The 14,429-nt window shown below is 57.7% G+C and overlaps 1 protein-coding gene across 1 annotated transcript; it reads left to right on the top strand.

Annotated features, from left to right (window-relative positions):
* The first annotated feature begins 1,638 nt into the window (after positions 1-1,638).
* On the top strand, positions 1,639-8,378 carry LOC116954431 (ras-related protein Rab-20-like). The gene is made up of 3 exons (XM_032974939.2): positions 1,639-2,045; positions 3,106-3,304; positions 6,892-8,378. The coding sequence occupies exons 2-3, from the start codon at positions 3,130-3,132 to the stop codon at positions 7,446-7,448; spliced, it is 732 nt and encodes a 243-aa protein (XP_032830830.2). The 5' UTR covers positions 1,639-2,045; positions 3,106-3,129; the 3' UTR covers positions 7,449-8,378.
* The last annotated feature ends 6,051 nt before the right edge of the window (positions 8,379-14,429 follow it).

Below are 14,429 nucleotides of genomic sequence, written 5' to 3'. Positions count from 1 at the left end.
GCTGCCGGGCCCGGAGATCGAACTGGCAGACCTCTGTATTAGGTGCTGGGTTGGGTGGGTGGTGGTGTGTGGGGGGGGTGTTATGATTACGGGGTTCGGATCATCATCAGCCATGGTCACTCCACCGCTGGATGAATACACCCACCCACCCACGACCTGCACCGTCTCCCTCTCTCTCAAGGATTTCAATGCTCCATCTCCTCGACTGACGTCCTCTGAGGCGCGTTGCGCTCCACAGACCTCTCACCATTAAGCTCACCACTCACCGGTCACCTGTAGAGTGCTCTGCCCTCACCAGTAAACTCACCCATGCACCTCGCCTGTAAACTCCATGATGGGCTCACCACTAAATTCAATGGACTCGCCACAGGGCAGGCGTGACGACGGTGAGTGGTGATGCCGAATACGGGTGAGGGTGGGGTGAGGGCTGGGTGTGGTGAGGCTGAGTGTGGTGAGGCTGGGGTGAGGGTGGGGTGAGGGCTGGGTGTGGTGAGGCTGAGTGTGGTGAGGCTGGGGTGAGGCTGAGTGTGGTGAGGCTGGGGTGAGGCTGAGTGTGGTGAGGCTGGGGTGAGGCTGAGTGTGGTGAGGCTGGGGTGAGGGTGAGTGTGGTGAGGCTGGGTGTGGTGAGGCTGGGGTGAGGCTGAGTGTGGTGAGGCTGGGGTGAGGCTGGGTGTGGTGAGGCTGGGGTGAGGGCTGGGTGTGGTGAGGCTGGGGTGAGGCTGGGTGTGGTGAGGCTGGGGTGAGGCTGGGTGTGGTGAGGCTGGGGTGAGGCTGGGTGTGGTGAGGCTGGGGTGAGGGCTGGGTGTGGTGAGGCTGGGGTGAGGGCTGGGTGTGGTGAGGCTGGGGTGAGGGCTGGGTGTGGTGAGGCTGGGGTGAGGCTGGGTGTGGTGAGGCTGGGGTGAGGGCTGGGTGTGGTGAGGCTGGGGTGAGGGCTGGGTGTGGTGAGGCTGGGGTGAGGGCTGGGTGTGGTGAGGCTGGGGTGAGGCTGGGTGTGGTGAGGCTGGGGTGAGGGCTGGGTGTGGTGAGGCTGGGGTGAGGGCTGGGTGTGGTGAGGCTGGGGTGAGGGCTGGGTGTGGTGAGGCTGGGGTGAGGCTGGGTGTGGTGAGGCTGGGGTGAGGCTGGGTGTGGTGAGGCTGGGGTGAGGGCTGGGTGTGGTGAGGCTGGGGTGAGGGCTGGGTGTGGTGAGGCTGGGGTGAGGGCTGGGTGTGGTGAGGCTGGGGTGAGGGCTGGGTGTGGTGAGGCTGGGGTGAGGGCTGGGTGTGGTGAGGCTGGGGTGAGGCTGGAGTGAGGCTGGGGTGAGGCTGGGTGTGGTGAGGGTGGGGTGAGGGCTGGGTGTGGTGAGGCTGGGGTGAGGGCTGGGTGTGGTGAGGCTGGGGGGGGGGTGAATAGGGGCGATGTTAGGTGGGGGTGAGGCTGAGTGGGGGTGAATGGGGGTGAGGCTGGGGGAGGGGTGAGGTCTGCGTGTGGTGAGGCTGGGTGGGGGGGGTGAATAGGGGTGAGGTGAGGCTGGGGTGAGGGCTGGCTGTGGTGAATAGGGGTGAGGCTGGGTGCAATATTGGTGAGATCTGCGTGTGGTGAGGCTGCGTGCGTGGGGGTGGCTAGGCGGGTGGCTAGGCGGGTGGGCGGGGGCGGTTGAGGCACGCGGAAGAGGTGGAGGAAGGGCTACCGCTGAATTTCGCTGCCCCGAATCCGCCCTCTCCGCGCCCACTCGGCCCGTCACGCGACCGCCGCCGCCGTCGCTCCGGGACCGCTCCCCTCGCCGCTGCCACCAAACTCCTTGGGGCCTCGCGACCCGGGCAGGTGGCCCGCGACCGTCCGGCCCTGGGATAGGAAGAGGAGGCGGCAGTGGTGGTGGTGGCTGTAGAGAAGCTCTCGCTGCTGAAGGGCAGCCGGGACAGCTCTCGCTGCTGAAGGGCAGCCGGGGCAGCTCTCCCTGCTGAAGGGCTTGGAGCTCCGCTGTTGCTGCTGCCCGGGCTGAGAGCGGCGCTCGCGAGGAGCGCTTGGCGGGCCCACGTGACTCGGCGTGCTAGTGAAGAGGAGATACGGTGGGTGACTCGGGTGAGGGTGGGTGGGTGAGGGTAGGTGGGTGAGGGTAGGTGGGTGACTCGGGTGAGGGTGGGTGGGTGAGGGTAGGTGGGTGAGGGTAGGTGGGTGACTCGGGTGAGGGTGGGTGACTCGGGTGAGGGTAGGTGGGTGAGGGTAGGTGGGTGACTCGGGTGAGGGTGAGTGGGTGACTAGGGTGAGGGTAGGTGGGTGAGGGTAGGTGGGTGACTCGGGTGAGGGTGAGTGGGTGACTAGGGTGAGGGTAGGTGGGTGAGGGTGGGTGGGTGACTCGGGTGAGGGTGGGTGGGTGAGGGTAGGTGGGTGAGGGTGGGTGGGTGAGGGTGGGTGACTAGGGTGAGGGTAGGTGGGTGACTCGGGTGAGGGTAGGTGAGGGAGGGTAGGTGGGCGAGGGTAGGTGGGTGACTAGGGTGAGGGTAGGTGGGTGAGGGTGGGTGGGTGAGGGTAGGTGGGTGAGGGTGGGTGGGTGACTCGGGTGAGGGTAGGTAGGTGAGGGTAGGTGGGTGACTCGGGTGAGGGTAGGTGGGTGACTAGGGTGGGTGAGGGTGGGTGACTCGGGTGAGGGTGGGTGGGTGAGGGTAGGTGGGTGACTTGGGTGAGGGTAGGTGGGTGAGGGTGGGTGGGTGAGGGTAGGTGGGTGACTCGGGTGAGGGTAGGTGAGGGAGGGTAGGTGGGTGAGGGTAGGTGGGTGACTAGGGTGAGGGTAGGTGGGTGAGGGTGGGTGGGTGAGGGTAGGTGGGTGACTAGGGTGAGGGTAGGTGAGGGAGGGTAGGTGGGTGAGGGTGGGTGGGTGAGGGTGGGTGGGTGAGGGTGGGTGGGTGACTCGGGTGAGGGCAAGGTTGGTGGAGCATGCCAGCTCGGTAGTGAGTTCGCCCTCTCCTCGCCGCGAGTCTGGTCGAGGCCGAGGCTGGGTCAGGGGGTCGAGGCCGAGGCTGGGTCAGGGGGTCGAGGCCGAGGCTGGGTCAGGGGGTCGAGGCCGAGGCTGGGTCAGGGGGTCGAGGCCGCGACCCCTTCGTCATCATCCTCCGTCGCTCGCCCCCACAGGCGCCGCCGCTGGGCCCTCCTGCGATGTCCAACCGGCCCGACTTCAAGGTGGTCCTCCTGGGAGAGGTCAGCGTGGGGAAGACGTCGCTGCTGCGGCGCTACACGGAGCGCCGCTTCGAGGACACCGTGAGCACCGTGGGGGGCGCCTTCGTCATGCGGGAGTGGGCCGGGCACACGGTGGCCCTGTGGGACACGGCAGGTGCGTGTCGTCTTGTGGGGGGTGGGGGGGGGCATCCTGGGTGGGGAGACAAGGGGGGGGGGGCACCCCTGGGTGGGGGAACGGGGAGATGTTAACTACCTCGCGTGGTATTACAGGAGGATCGTGAGTTCGATCCCGACGCCCGCTGTATATTTTGCGTGTCTCTCTCTCTCCCCGTGGCCGCGTGGATTTTTCTCTGGGTTCCTCCGGTTTTTTTCCCTCCGCATTCCAGAATCAACGTCACGCGTTCAGAGTGTTTTTGCTGCTGCTGTACATTTACACGTGCTGACAAGCCACTTCGGTGAGCAATCATTTGTGGTGACCAGGCCGCTTCTGAAAAAGAGCTGTATAGCTCAGCAGTGGGCCTTTTTTACCTGATCAAATAAAAAGTTGATTAGTTTAAATCGACTGAGAGTTCCGTGATCAGCGCGACCTTAAATTCCGCTCAGAACCCTGTGGGGAAGTCAGCAGTCGCTTGCCTCCGGAGAGACTGCCCACCTACCATGAGAATGTGGAATCTCCAACCCTCTGGCCACATAAAACGGCCGGCAGGAATGAGATCAGAATGAGATTTTTTTTTCCCCCCCATAATCAGAACATTTATTTCGACAGCAGGAATCCGATGAGCTATCCAGCTCCTTTGCACAGATTGTCCTTTCAATTGGCGGGTAAGAACGGTACAACAACAAACGATTGCAAACATACGATAGTAGTGCGAAGTACAAATTAATGTAAGCAGGTCAGCCAAACGCATGCAGTGACAACTAAAAAAAAACATTGATTTCGTTTGCTCATATGTTTTGTTTTTTTAATGACGGGGTCGCGGGCGAGGGTGGACAGATCCTTGCGTGAGACTCCTCGCATTGCGTGGACTGACCCCGGGGCCCCGTCATTCCTCCCTCCCAATTCCACCACCAACAGACAAAGATCCCGCGTGTAGCCTGTAACGGACTGCCGGGACAAGTGCTGTTCACGAGTGGCTCCTGTTGAAGGCCGGCACGGCACACGAGAGGGGTGGCTCGCCACCCGACAACCACGGGACGGCCGCCTTGGTCTCCCCGATGCCGATGTTTACACACATCGCCACCGGCTACTCGTTATTGAGGCTGAGTCGACCTAGGGGAGGCCCCAGGACCGTTTCAGATAATCGTCACCGGTGTCGGTGGCCGTGGGCGGGAATCGAACTCGGGACGCCGGGTTCGTAGCGCGGTGTGGCGCTGACTGCTACACCGCCCCTCCGCTATCACCACCACCATCACCACCATCACCACCACCATCACCACCATCACCACCACCACCATCACCACCACCACCATCACCACCATCACCACCATCATCACCACCATCACCACCATCATCACCACCATCACCACCATCACCACCACCATCACCACCACTATCACCACCATCACCACCATCACCACCACCACCATCACCACCACCACCATCACCACCATCACCACCATCACCATCACCACCATCACCACCACCACCACCACCATCACCACCACCACCACCATCACCACCATCACCACCACCACCACCATCACCACCATCACCACCATCACCATCACCACCATCACCACCACCACCATACCACCACCACCACCATCACCACCACCACCACCACCATCATCACCACCATCACCACCATCACCACCATCACCACCACCACCATCACCACCACCACCATCACCACCACCACCACCATCACCACCACCACCACCATCACCACCACCATCACCACCACCACCACCACCACCATCACCACCACCACCATCACCACCACCATCACCACCACCACCATCACCACCACCACCATCACCACCACCACCATCACCACCATCACCACCACCACCATCACCACCACCACCACCACCATCACCACCACCATCACCACCATCACCACCACCACCACCATCACCACCACCATCACCACCATCACCACCACCACCATCACCACCACCATCACCACCATCACCACCACCATCACCACCACCACCACCATCACCACCACCACCACCATCACCACCATCACCATCACCACCATCACCACCACCACCACCATCACCACCACCATCACCACCACCACCACCATCATCACCACCATCACCACCATCACCACCATCACCATCACCACCATCACCATCACCACCACCACCACCATCACCACCATCACCACCACCATCACCATCACCACCATCACCACCATCACCATCACCACCACCACCACCATCACCACCATCACCACCACCATCACCACCATCACCACCATCACCACCACCACCATCACCACCACCACCATCACCACCACCACCATCACCACCATCACCACCACCACCATCACCACCATCACCACCATCACCACCATCACCACCACCATCACCACCATCACCACCATCACCACCACCATCACTACCATCACCACCACCACCACCACCATCATCACCACCATCACCACCATCATCACCATCACCACCATCACCACCACCACCATCACCACCACCACCAGCAGCAGGTTCTGTGCCCTGGCCCAAAGAGAGGAATCGGTGCGTTTCAGTTTTATTTTATTTCAGTTTTATTTGTTTCAATTTTATTTTATTTCAGTTTTATTTTATTTCAGTTTATTTATTTTGGTATAGCCCTGTGAGCCATTCGGCTCTTGAATCGGGTGCAACCACAACTAACAAAAAACAAAAACACGAACAATAAAAACATCTTAAAGTGATTATGTGACTGTGCAAACAGAAAATCCATGAAAAAAACCAGCAAAAATATTCCTGAAAAAAGCACCGTACACCAACGCTGTGTGCAAAAAATCCCAGTGGGATGCAAGTCAAACAACAACAACAACAACCACAAGACAACTAAGATTAAGGCCGTCAGTCTAACTCCGTACTACAACAAACAAAAACATGTCCAAACAAAAAAAACGTTTCCAAATCACCAAAAAATAAAGCCATAATTGCAACGTAACAGTAATCACAGGGACTGTGACCGAATTTTTAACAATAAACTACATAAACAACATGTAACACCAAATCCTAGAGCCATAGCTGGCTGCATGAGTTACTCCACAACAACAGAGGCATCAGTCGGAGTATCACATTTTTTTAATGCCCCATCACGCGACCCGGGGGATCCAGCGAGCGCGTGGTGAGTCGACATGGTGCAGTGCAGCGCTTGTTTGGCCGGGTGTCGGAGAGAAGGGATAAAAAAACAACAACTGCCCGTTACGCAACGGTCGCCTGGAGTTTGTTCCCGACTCCCTCCCTGTCTGCACTTTGTTCTCCCCGCTGTTCTGCTCGGACACGCCCGGGGCCTTTGCGACGTTATCTCCACAACCTCGGTGAACCCGCACCTCCTCCTCCTCCTCCCCGCACTGAACCCCGCCGTGACTCCTCCCTAACCACCATTCTGCACCCACACCTGACCCTGATGTGACCCTATCTTGACCCCATCGTGACCCCACCCTGACCTCCCATAACCCCACTGTAACCCAACCCTGACCCCTCATAACCCCACTGTGACCCTAAAGGACCCCCGTGCGACCTCACCCCAACCCCACCGTGACCCCGACCCCGCAGGCAAGGAGCGGTTCCACGGGCTGGGCTCCATGTTCTGCCGCGGGGCGTCCGCCGTGCTGCTGGTGTACGACGTGACGAGCCGCGCCACCTTCGCCGCGCTCGAGGAGCGCTTCCTGGGCCTGGCCGACTCCGCCGACGCCGGCTGCATCTTCGTCCTCGTCGGCAACAAGGCCGACCTCCTGCCGCCGCCGTTGAAGCCGCCGTCGCTCCGGAGCGACGGGAGCCTCGGGGCGCCGGAGGACGCGGAGGGGAAGGGGGAGGAGCGGCGCCCACGGGAAGTGACGGCAGAGGACGCTCGCGATTTTTACGGCCGCATCCTCCGCTACCGCGACGCCGTGGCGGGGAGCGCCGGTGCCGCCGGCGGCAGGACGCGGCGGCCGGCGATGCCGGCGGCCGAGCGGGCCTGCTTTGAGGCGAGCGCCAAGAGCGGCCGCGGCGTGGACGAGGTGTTCGAGGGCGTCTTCGAGATGCTCGCGCCACGGCATCGTAATTCGTGCAGCACGGTTAACCTGGACGGTGCGGGGAAGCGCCAGCGCGGGCGCTGCTCCTGCTCCTGAGTGCCGGCGGCGGTGGGGGCGGCGGTGGATCGGCGCGATAGCCTGGGGCAACGTGGACACGAAAACAAGAGGCGGAGCGATTTCCTGCTCGAACGAGCGGCACCGAAGCGTCGGTGCCCACCTTGTCACGCCCTGCGGAGCTAGCGTAAGCGAGGGAAGTTCCACATTGCTCCGGCGGGGATGCCCGGTTGTACGTTGAACTTATTTCGCACCGTACGTAGCCAACCTTGCCAATCGAAAGTGCGGATGGGTCTAACCATAGGACAAACTGCTACTGATTTCACAACTCTGTGGTATCTACTTTATCGACCATGCTGGGATGATGGGCCGAGTCAACCTCCAATGAGGATTTGAACTTCCAAGCTTTCCGTCCGCCAGGCCGCAGAAGCCGCAGACGCCGCTGTAAGGGGCACGGGGGTGACTCTGGGGCGGTGGACGCGAGCACGGCTCGTCACCGCGTACTGCTGCTGCCTTCCCAATCACCCAATCACCCAGCCACCTGTGGTTCCTCCTCCTGGTGCCTCTGAGTCATCCATTCTCTACCCCCCCCCCCTCCCCGAGTCATCCTCTCTCTTTCTCTCTCTGTCATCCTCTCTGAGTCATCCTCTCTCAGAGTCGTCCTCTCTCTCTCTCTCCCCGAGTCGTCTTCTATGAGAGCGAGTGACTATAGCACGGCAGGTGGCACGCTACGAGTTGAAATCATCACAGGGAGACCTCGCTGCAGCGCTCTCAAGATGCGTTCCCGGGGAAGCGAACAGTGCTAATCGAAACGGCGCTAAACGGGGGTCGTTATACCATTGCTTTCATAGGGATGCGTTCCCGAGAGCAACATACGATGGCTTCATTGGGGTATCGGTAATAGCGCTTATAATAACAACGGATGGTAAACATTATTTTGAGTAAATAAACATAACTATTTATCACAGTTAACGTTGTGTACCATACCTACGAGTGCTTTCTACTCTACCACTACACGGTAGCGGCGGGAGAGGAGGTTGGAGGAGCTGCTGCTGCTGCTGCACTCCCAGTCCAGGGTAACTCTCAGCCCGGGGTCACTCGCAGTCCGGGGTCACTCTCAGCCCGGGGTCACTCCCAGTCACTCTCAGTCCGGGGTCACTCGCAGTCCGGGGTCACTCTCAGTCCGGGGTCACTCTGAGTCCGGGGTCACTCTCAGTCCGGGGTCACTCGCAGTCCGGGGTCACTCTCAGTCCGGGGTCACTCTCAGCCCGGGGTCACTCTCAGCGAAGAGCTCCAGGAGCTCTGTGCGTGATCTTAGACGACGATGCCCTCCAGTCCGAATCTCATTACTCTTTGGTTCTTTCGGTAAAGTCACCTAGGTAGAAATAAAACAAAATGAATCACGACGTTTCGACAGCAACACAAGCCATCGTCTTCAGGTGAAAATCGCGATAACCGCGATGTCTACTGCGAGCAGCACGACGTGAACTTTACCGAAAGAACCAAAGAGTATGGATTCCTGCAGTCACGAAAGCTTCAAATCAAGATCATCGAATCTACATGTTAAGGTTTATTTTGGGCCACTGGTTCTTCTGCTTAACCTGGGGGGGGGGGGGGGGGCGCATGCAACTCCCTGGGGGTGCGAGAGAGATGCCCTGTCTGGGGGTGGCGAGACATGGACAGATTTTTTTTGTTCGAAGGCAAATCGTCGAAAGCACAATTTGAGCACGGGGCACGCAAGTTACAACTTACTTTGTTTCATCAAACCCCGATGTATTAACATTATACATTTTTTTTTTTTACGATCGAGAACAAAAGTGGTTGTTAAGGCCTGCAGTAAAAGGTTAAAGGACCGCAGGTTTAAGGTGCAGCGGCCCCAAGACTCAAATCCTAGTGCTCGCGATGTTCTCCCTCGCGCGGCTAAACAAAATCGACGCGTGTAAAATGTCATCGTGGCCACGAGTCGTGATGATCGAATCGTGAGCGAGGGGCGGCAGCGGCGGGAGGTTCGATTGGCCGAGAGCGTTCGACGCTCTCATTGGCTGTGCGAATGAATGGGAGGCGGCGTCGGGGTCTTACGCTCGAAAGAGTTTTGTGGGGGGTTTTTTTAATTAGTTTTCAAGGTTTTTCTTTTTTTAAGAGTCAAAATTTCAGGGAGAGCGAGAGATTAAAAAAAAAAGAGGGGAGCGTGGTGACGAATCGGCGTTCACGCGGGGGGGTCGCGCCGAGCGAGGCCGGCCGGTGCCCCGTTTGCGTTGCTTGCGTTCGTGCACGTAGCCGCGTTAACGTGAAGGTGTATGAGCGACCGTGTGTTTTGCGCAATACTGTCACGCAGCGATTGCCGATCCACCTCGCCTCGGTTAGATTCCGGGCAGGAAACACACGCCGGTAAGAATTGAGCGGTGGACGTTGGCTTATGTACCCACGCGAGGCGAAAGAAATAAAGGAACTGCGTGACCATTCTGCGATCGCGTGCGCGTGCGGCGGTAGCACAGTGGTAGCCTGACGCTGCACTACGAACCTGCCCATCCGAGTTCGATTCCCGGTCATGGCCTGATATCGAGCGACATCACAACCTGTCCTCCGATCTCCCCGGAGGCGGACCGAGCTGCACGAGTACTCTGTGCGGCGTGTACGCATCGGAGACCGGGCAACGCCAGATTGCAGGAGAGACGGAAAGATGCGAATTGCTCCACCGACTGGGCCCGTGAGCAGTCATGGGGGGGGGGGGGGGGGGGGCCTGAATCGCCTTGTCACTAGGGGGGGGGCCTGCGGCACATTCGTGTCCCTTAATTTTACAAGTCGGTCGATCCGTGGGTTTGGTTGGGCGAGACGGGGAGTGGATTTTGTGTCCATCACTCGGGGCCTCTTCCCATTGTAGGCGGTGGGGGGGGGCTGCATGCAGATTGACACGAAGGGAGGAATTTGGGTGGGGGGGTGATACAAATCTACGCAGGGGGGAGAGATTTGGGGGGGGGGGGAGGGACTTCTACATGGAGCTCCTGGACGACACACGGAACTTGCACGAGAGGTCACCGGTTTGACCTCTCGGCACGGGGCAGTTGTAACGATGGGGCAAAGGTACGAAACGGTTACACGCCGCAGAAAGGTCGGCCAGGTCGGGGCAGGTCGGGGTACTGCGGGCGTGATCGTCTCGAACGCCGCGATGAGGCGGCTACGCGGAGCAGAGCGCCGCAGTTTAAACTTCCGCCAAAAGCTCAACCACGCGACGGGCCTCGGGGCCCGCGACGCCCGGTCAGGGGGAAGCCGCCCTCTCGGGGAGGGGCAGCCGGACGGCTGTGGACGCTGCGCCGCAAATCGTCCCCCATCTCCAGACCCCGTTGTGGGGCACAAAAAGCGTGGGCGCACACTCGGACCTCTTCCGAGACAGCCGGCCGGTAACGTTAAGAGTGGCGGCCAGAAACCTCTCCAAGATGCGATCCCTATGGGCGTCTCTGGTGGAGACATTTTTTTTTGTTTTCATTCTTTCTGCTGGTGGCGTTAAGCAAAGCGATTGCAAGGATGCGGCCTCTGCCCTCTTGGGGTGTGGACCTGGGCTGGGACACGGCCACCAGCACCCTGGGGGAAGCGGCACAGTGCGTAGCGAGGCTGCTACCGGGACGCTGCAACGCAGATAAATAACCATTTTAAAGTCGCGCGTTGATTTACGTCAGGCCAAGGACACGCCGACCTCAACCGCGCCTACGAAAACCATTTAATAGCCACCGTGCGGAACCACCTTCTGCTCAAATATTGAACAGTAAAAGTCACTCCACGGTTGTTGTTGTTTTTTTAGATACCTTTAATTTGCTACGTTGACGCCCAAGGGTGCCGCTGTGGAATATAGCACGTGTATAAGTCATACCCACTCCACCCCCCCCCCCCTCGGGGTTACATGGGGGGGGGGGGGAGATGGGCGGGAATGCATTTCTGCAAAAGTGCGACGAAGAATATCGAAACGTCAATCAACGTGGTTTACAGGGTAGTGGTGGGTGCTGGTGGGTGGTGAGTGGTATTGGTGGGTGGTGACTGGTGCTGGGTGGTGGTGAGTGGTGCTGGGTGGTGCTGGTGGGTGGGTGCTGGTGGGTGGTGAGTGGTGCTGGGTGGGTGCTGGTGGGTGGTGAGTGGTGCTGGGTGGGTGGCGAGTGGTGCTGGGTGGATGCTGGTGGGTGGGTGCTGGTGGGTGGTGAGTGGTGCTGGGTGGGTGCTGGTGGGTGCTGGGTGGTGGTGAGTGGTATTGGTGGGTGGTGAGTGGTGCTGGGTGGTGGTGAGTGGTGCTGGGTGGATGCTGGTGGGTGGGTGCTGGTGGGTGGGTGCTGGTGGGTGGTGAGTGGTGCTGGGTGGGTGCTGGTGGGTGGTGAGTGGTGCTGGGTGGGTGGGTGCTGGTGGAGGCGAAGGCCTGAGAGACGGACGAGGACGGACGGACGATGCGAGCATGGGGGTTGAGGCGACGGCTAACGAGGTAGCGGCGGTGTTCATAATACAGCGACGACGTAGTTGCAAAACGACGCGGAAGGTGGGAGGAGACGTCAAATCGGCGGTGTTACTAGATGTCCGAGTAGTTGTAAAATCTCATTCAATGCAGTCGATATTGTTTTCAAACAAAAACACAAAATGGCTCTCATACCTGACAACCCCTTATCAGTGTGTGGTGGTCACTCTGTAAACACACACACGCTACACAGTACCTACCAGAGCGGGGTCATTGATAACCCTGACCAAGACCCCGCCTGAGGGGTGGAGGCTGTGGAGTGTGTTGTGAGTGTGTGTTGAGAGTGTGTGTTGAGAGTGTGTGTTGAGAGTGTGTGTTGAGAGTGTGTGTTGAGAGTGTGTGTTGTGAGTGTGTTGTGAGTGTGTGTTGTGAGTGTGTGTGTTGTGAGTGTGTGTGTGATCCCCCAGAACCCTGCCCCTAGGCAGAAAGCGGGATAAACAAACACAGATCGGTTGGGCTTCCTGTGGCCGGAACCCCTCCTGAGGGGAGGGGGCTGTGGGGGATCTGTGATCCCTCAGAACCCCGCCCCTCGGTGGGGAATCGTATAAAAGGCGGGCTCCTGAGAACAGAGCTCAGTTCGCCTGAAGCCCAAGTCGAGGAGCCACCTGGAGACGAGACCCTGGACCCCAAGCCCCGACGTCCTTCTGAGGGCCGGGGCTCAGTGCGGTGCCAGAGGTCGAGAGGCTAGGAGCCCGAGGTTCCCTCAGCCCGACGTCCTTCTGAGGGCCGGGTCTGGACGGGCCAGTGGTCAGAGACCCACCGGTGCCAGCGGTGGGTCAGCCTCCTTAGCTCCAGCCAGCCGGAGGGCTATAGGAGTAGGTCAGTGGCTAGGATAGATAGTCCGGAGGCTGTACCTCCACAGGTTGTGGGTGGAAGGGGCCATTACCCCTTCATGTTAAGTCCGAGTGAGTGTTGTTAAATATATAAATAAAGCGTGTTGCTTCCTACTACGACTCCGGCTCCATACACGACTACTACAAGTGCCCTACCTTATTAGACCAATTCAGACCTTATTGGTCACCCCGTGCCCCTTTATAAATTTCATCCTACAAAGTCCCATCACAAGGGAGAAACACAAACAAAGACATCTTTTTTTGCCCATATTGAAACAGCTGTATGCCATATGGACCTGAACACTCAATTTCCCTGCACCAGAATACGGGGTAAACCATATGGGTTGACGGCCATGGTGGCGACGGTGAAAAAAATGACCCAAATGTACGAAGTTAACGTGTTCCCAATTTTTGACCGATATGTAACAATTCCAAGAATCTAACAATACAAGAATCTGGCAATATAACCGGAGGTCATTCTTGGGTCTTTCGGTAAAGTGGCGTAAATCGGTTCAAAGAGCAATCTTATTCTCTCCGAGGTACAGGGCTAGGCCAGCCCTGAACAAGATCCGTTTAGCATTGGGAGCAATGACAGCAGCAGATGCGAGTGTAAAGGCGATCGGTATTACCTTGGTGTCGCGGCATCTCTTCAGAAATGTGAGCGACTCGATCACGTGAGCCTTCTTGTCTCGAAGTTCGTTAAAATATCTAATAGTTGCGTGGAAACTCTCCCCGTAGAGGCGGTTAAAGCGTGACGTAAAGCTTTCGTGACTGCGGGAATTCATATTCTTTACTGAAAGACCCAAGCATATTAATTCCTGCAGTCACGAAAGCTTTAAGTGAAGATACAACAGGTGTTATAAGATGTTCAAACACCAATTAAATACCTTTGCGCAAGGAATCAAGTCTGCATTAACCACACACGGTACTTGTGTTGAACATGTAAACAAACATGCTCCGAATTTTGATTTAAAGCTTTCGTGACTGCAGGGATTCATATTCTTGGTTCTTTCGGTAAAGTCACGTAGAAAAGAAAATGTTCTTGTGGTTTTCACACCTGATGATGATTGCTTGTGTTGCAGTCGAAACGTCGTGATAATTTTATTTTGTATATTTTTATTATTTTATTGTTTACCTTCTACGTGACTTTACCAAAAGAACGAAAAACATGCTCTGATAATGTACGCATTGCCTTTGAAACTGATTGGCCTACACCAGAGACCCGCAGCCTTCTTGATGGCTTCGTCTCGCCAGTGTGAGACCAGGGAACACCATCAAGTGAACAGTGCCGATGCTATTGCACGTTTTTTTTTTTTTTACCAGGAGGACCGTGTGTTTAATGCAGACTTCATTCCTTGCAAAAATATTTAAATGTGGAGCGAGCTCAAGACTCAATATCCTGGGTGCTGGCGATGTTTCTCCCTCGCTCGGCTAAACAAAATCGACGTTTGTGAAATGTAATCGGGACCACAAAAAGTGATGATCGAACTGCAAGGGTGGGGGGGCGGCAGCAGCGGGTGGGGGAGGTTTGATTGGCCGAGAGCGTCGTGTTTGAGCATCTTAACACCCCTGTTTATTGGCAGAAAAGGTCACGCCAATTGTTATTTTTCATACTTTGCTGGTGGCAAAAAGGTCCCATGATCTAATACAGAGTATGCTAGGAAACATGCAACTGAATGAAGACGGGGGAAAAACCCA

Source organism: Petromyzon marinus, chromosome 55 (genome assembly GCF_048934315.1).
Source record: "Petromyzon marinus isolate PM22_M1 ecotype Great Lakes invasive population chromosome 55, UKy_Petmar_22M1.pri1.0, whole genome shotgun sequence".
In the NCBI taxonomy this organism is placed as follows: Eukaryota; Metazoa; Chordata; class Hyperoartia; order Petromyzontiformes; family Petromyzontidae; genus Petromyzon; species Petromyzon marinus.
Note: the sequence above shows the minus strand (reverse complement) of the source record. Positions and strands in the feature narration are given on the sequence as shown.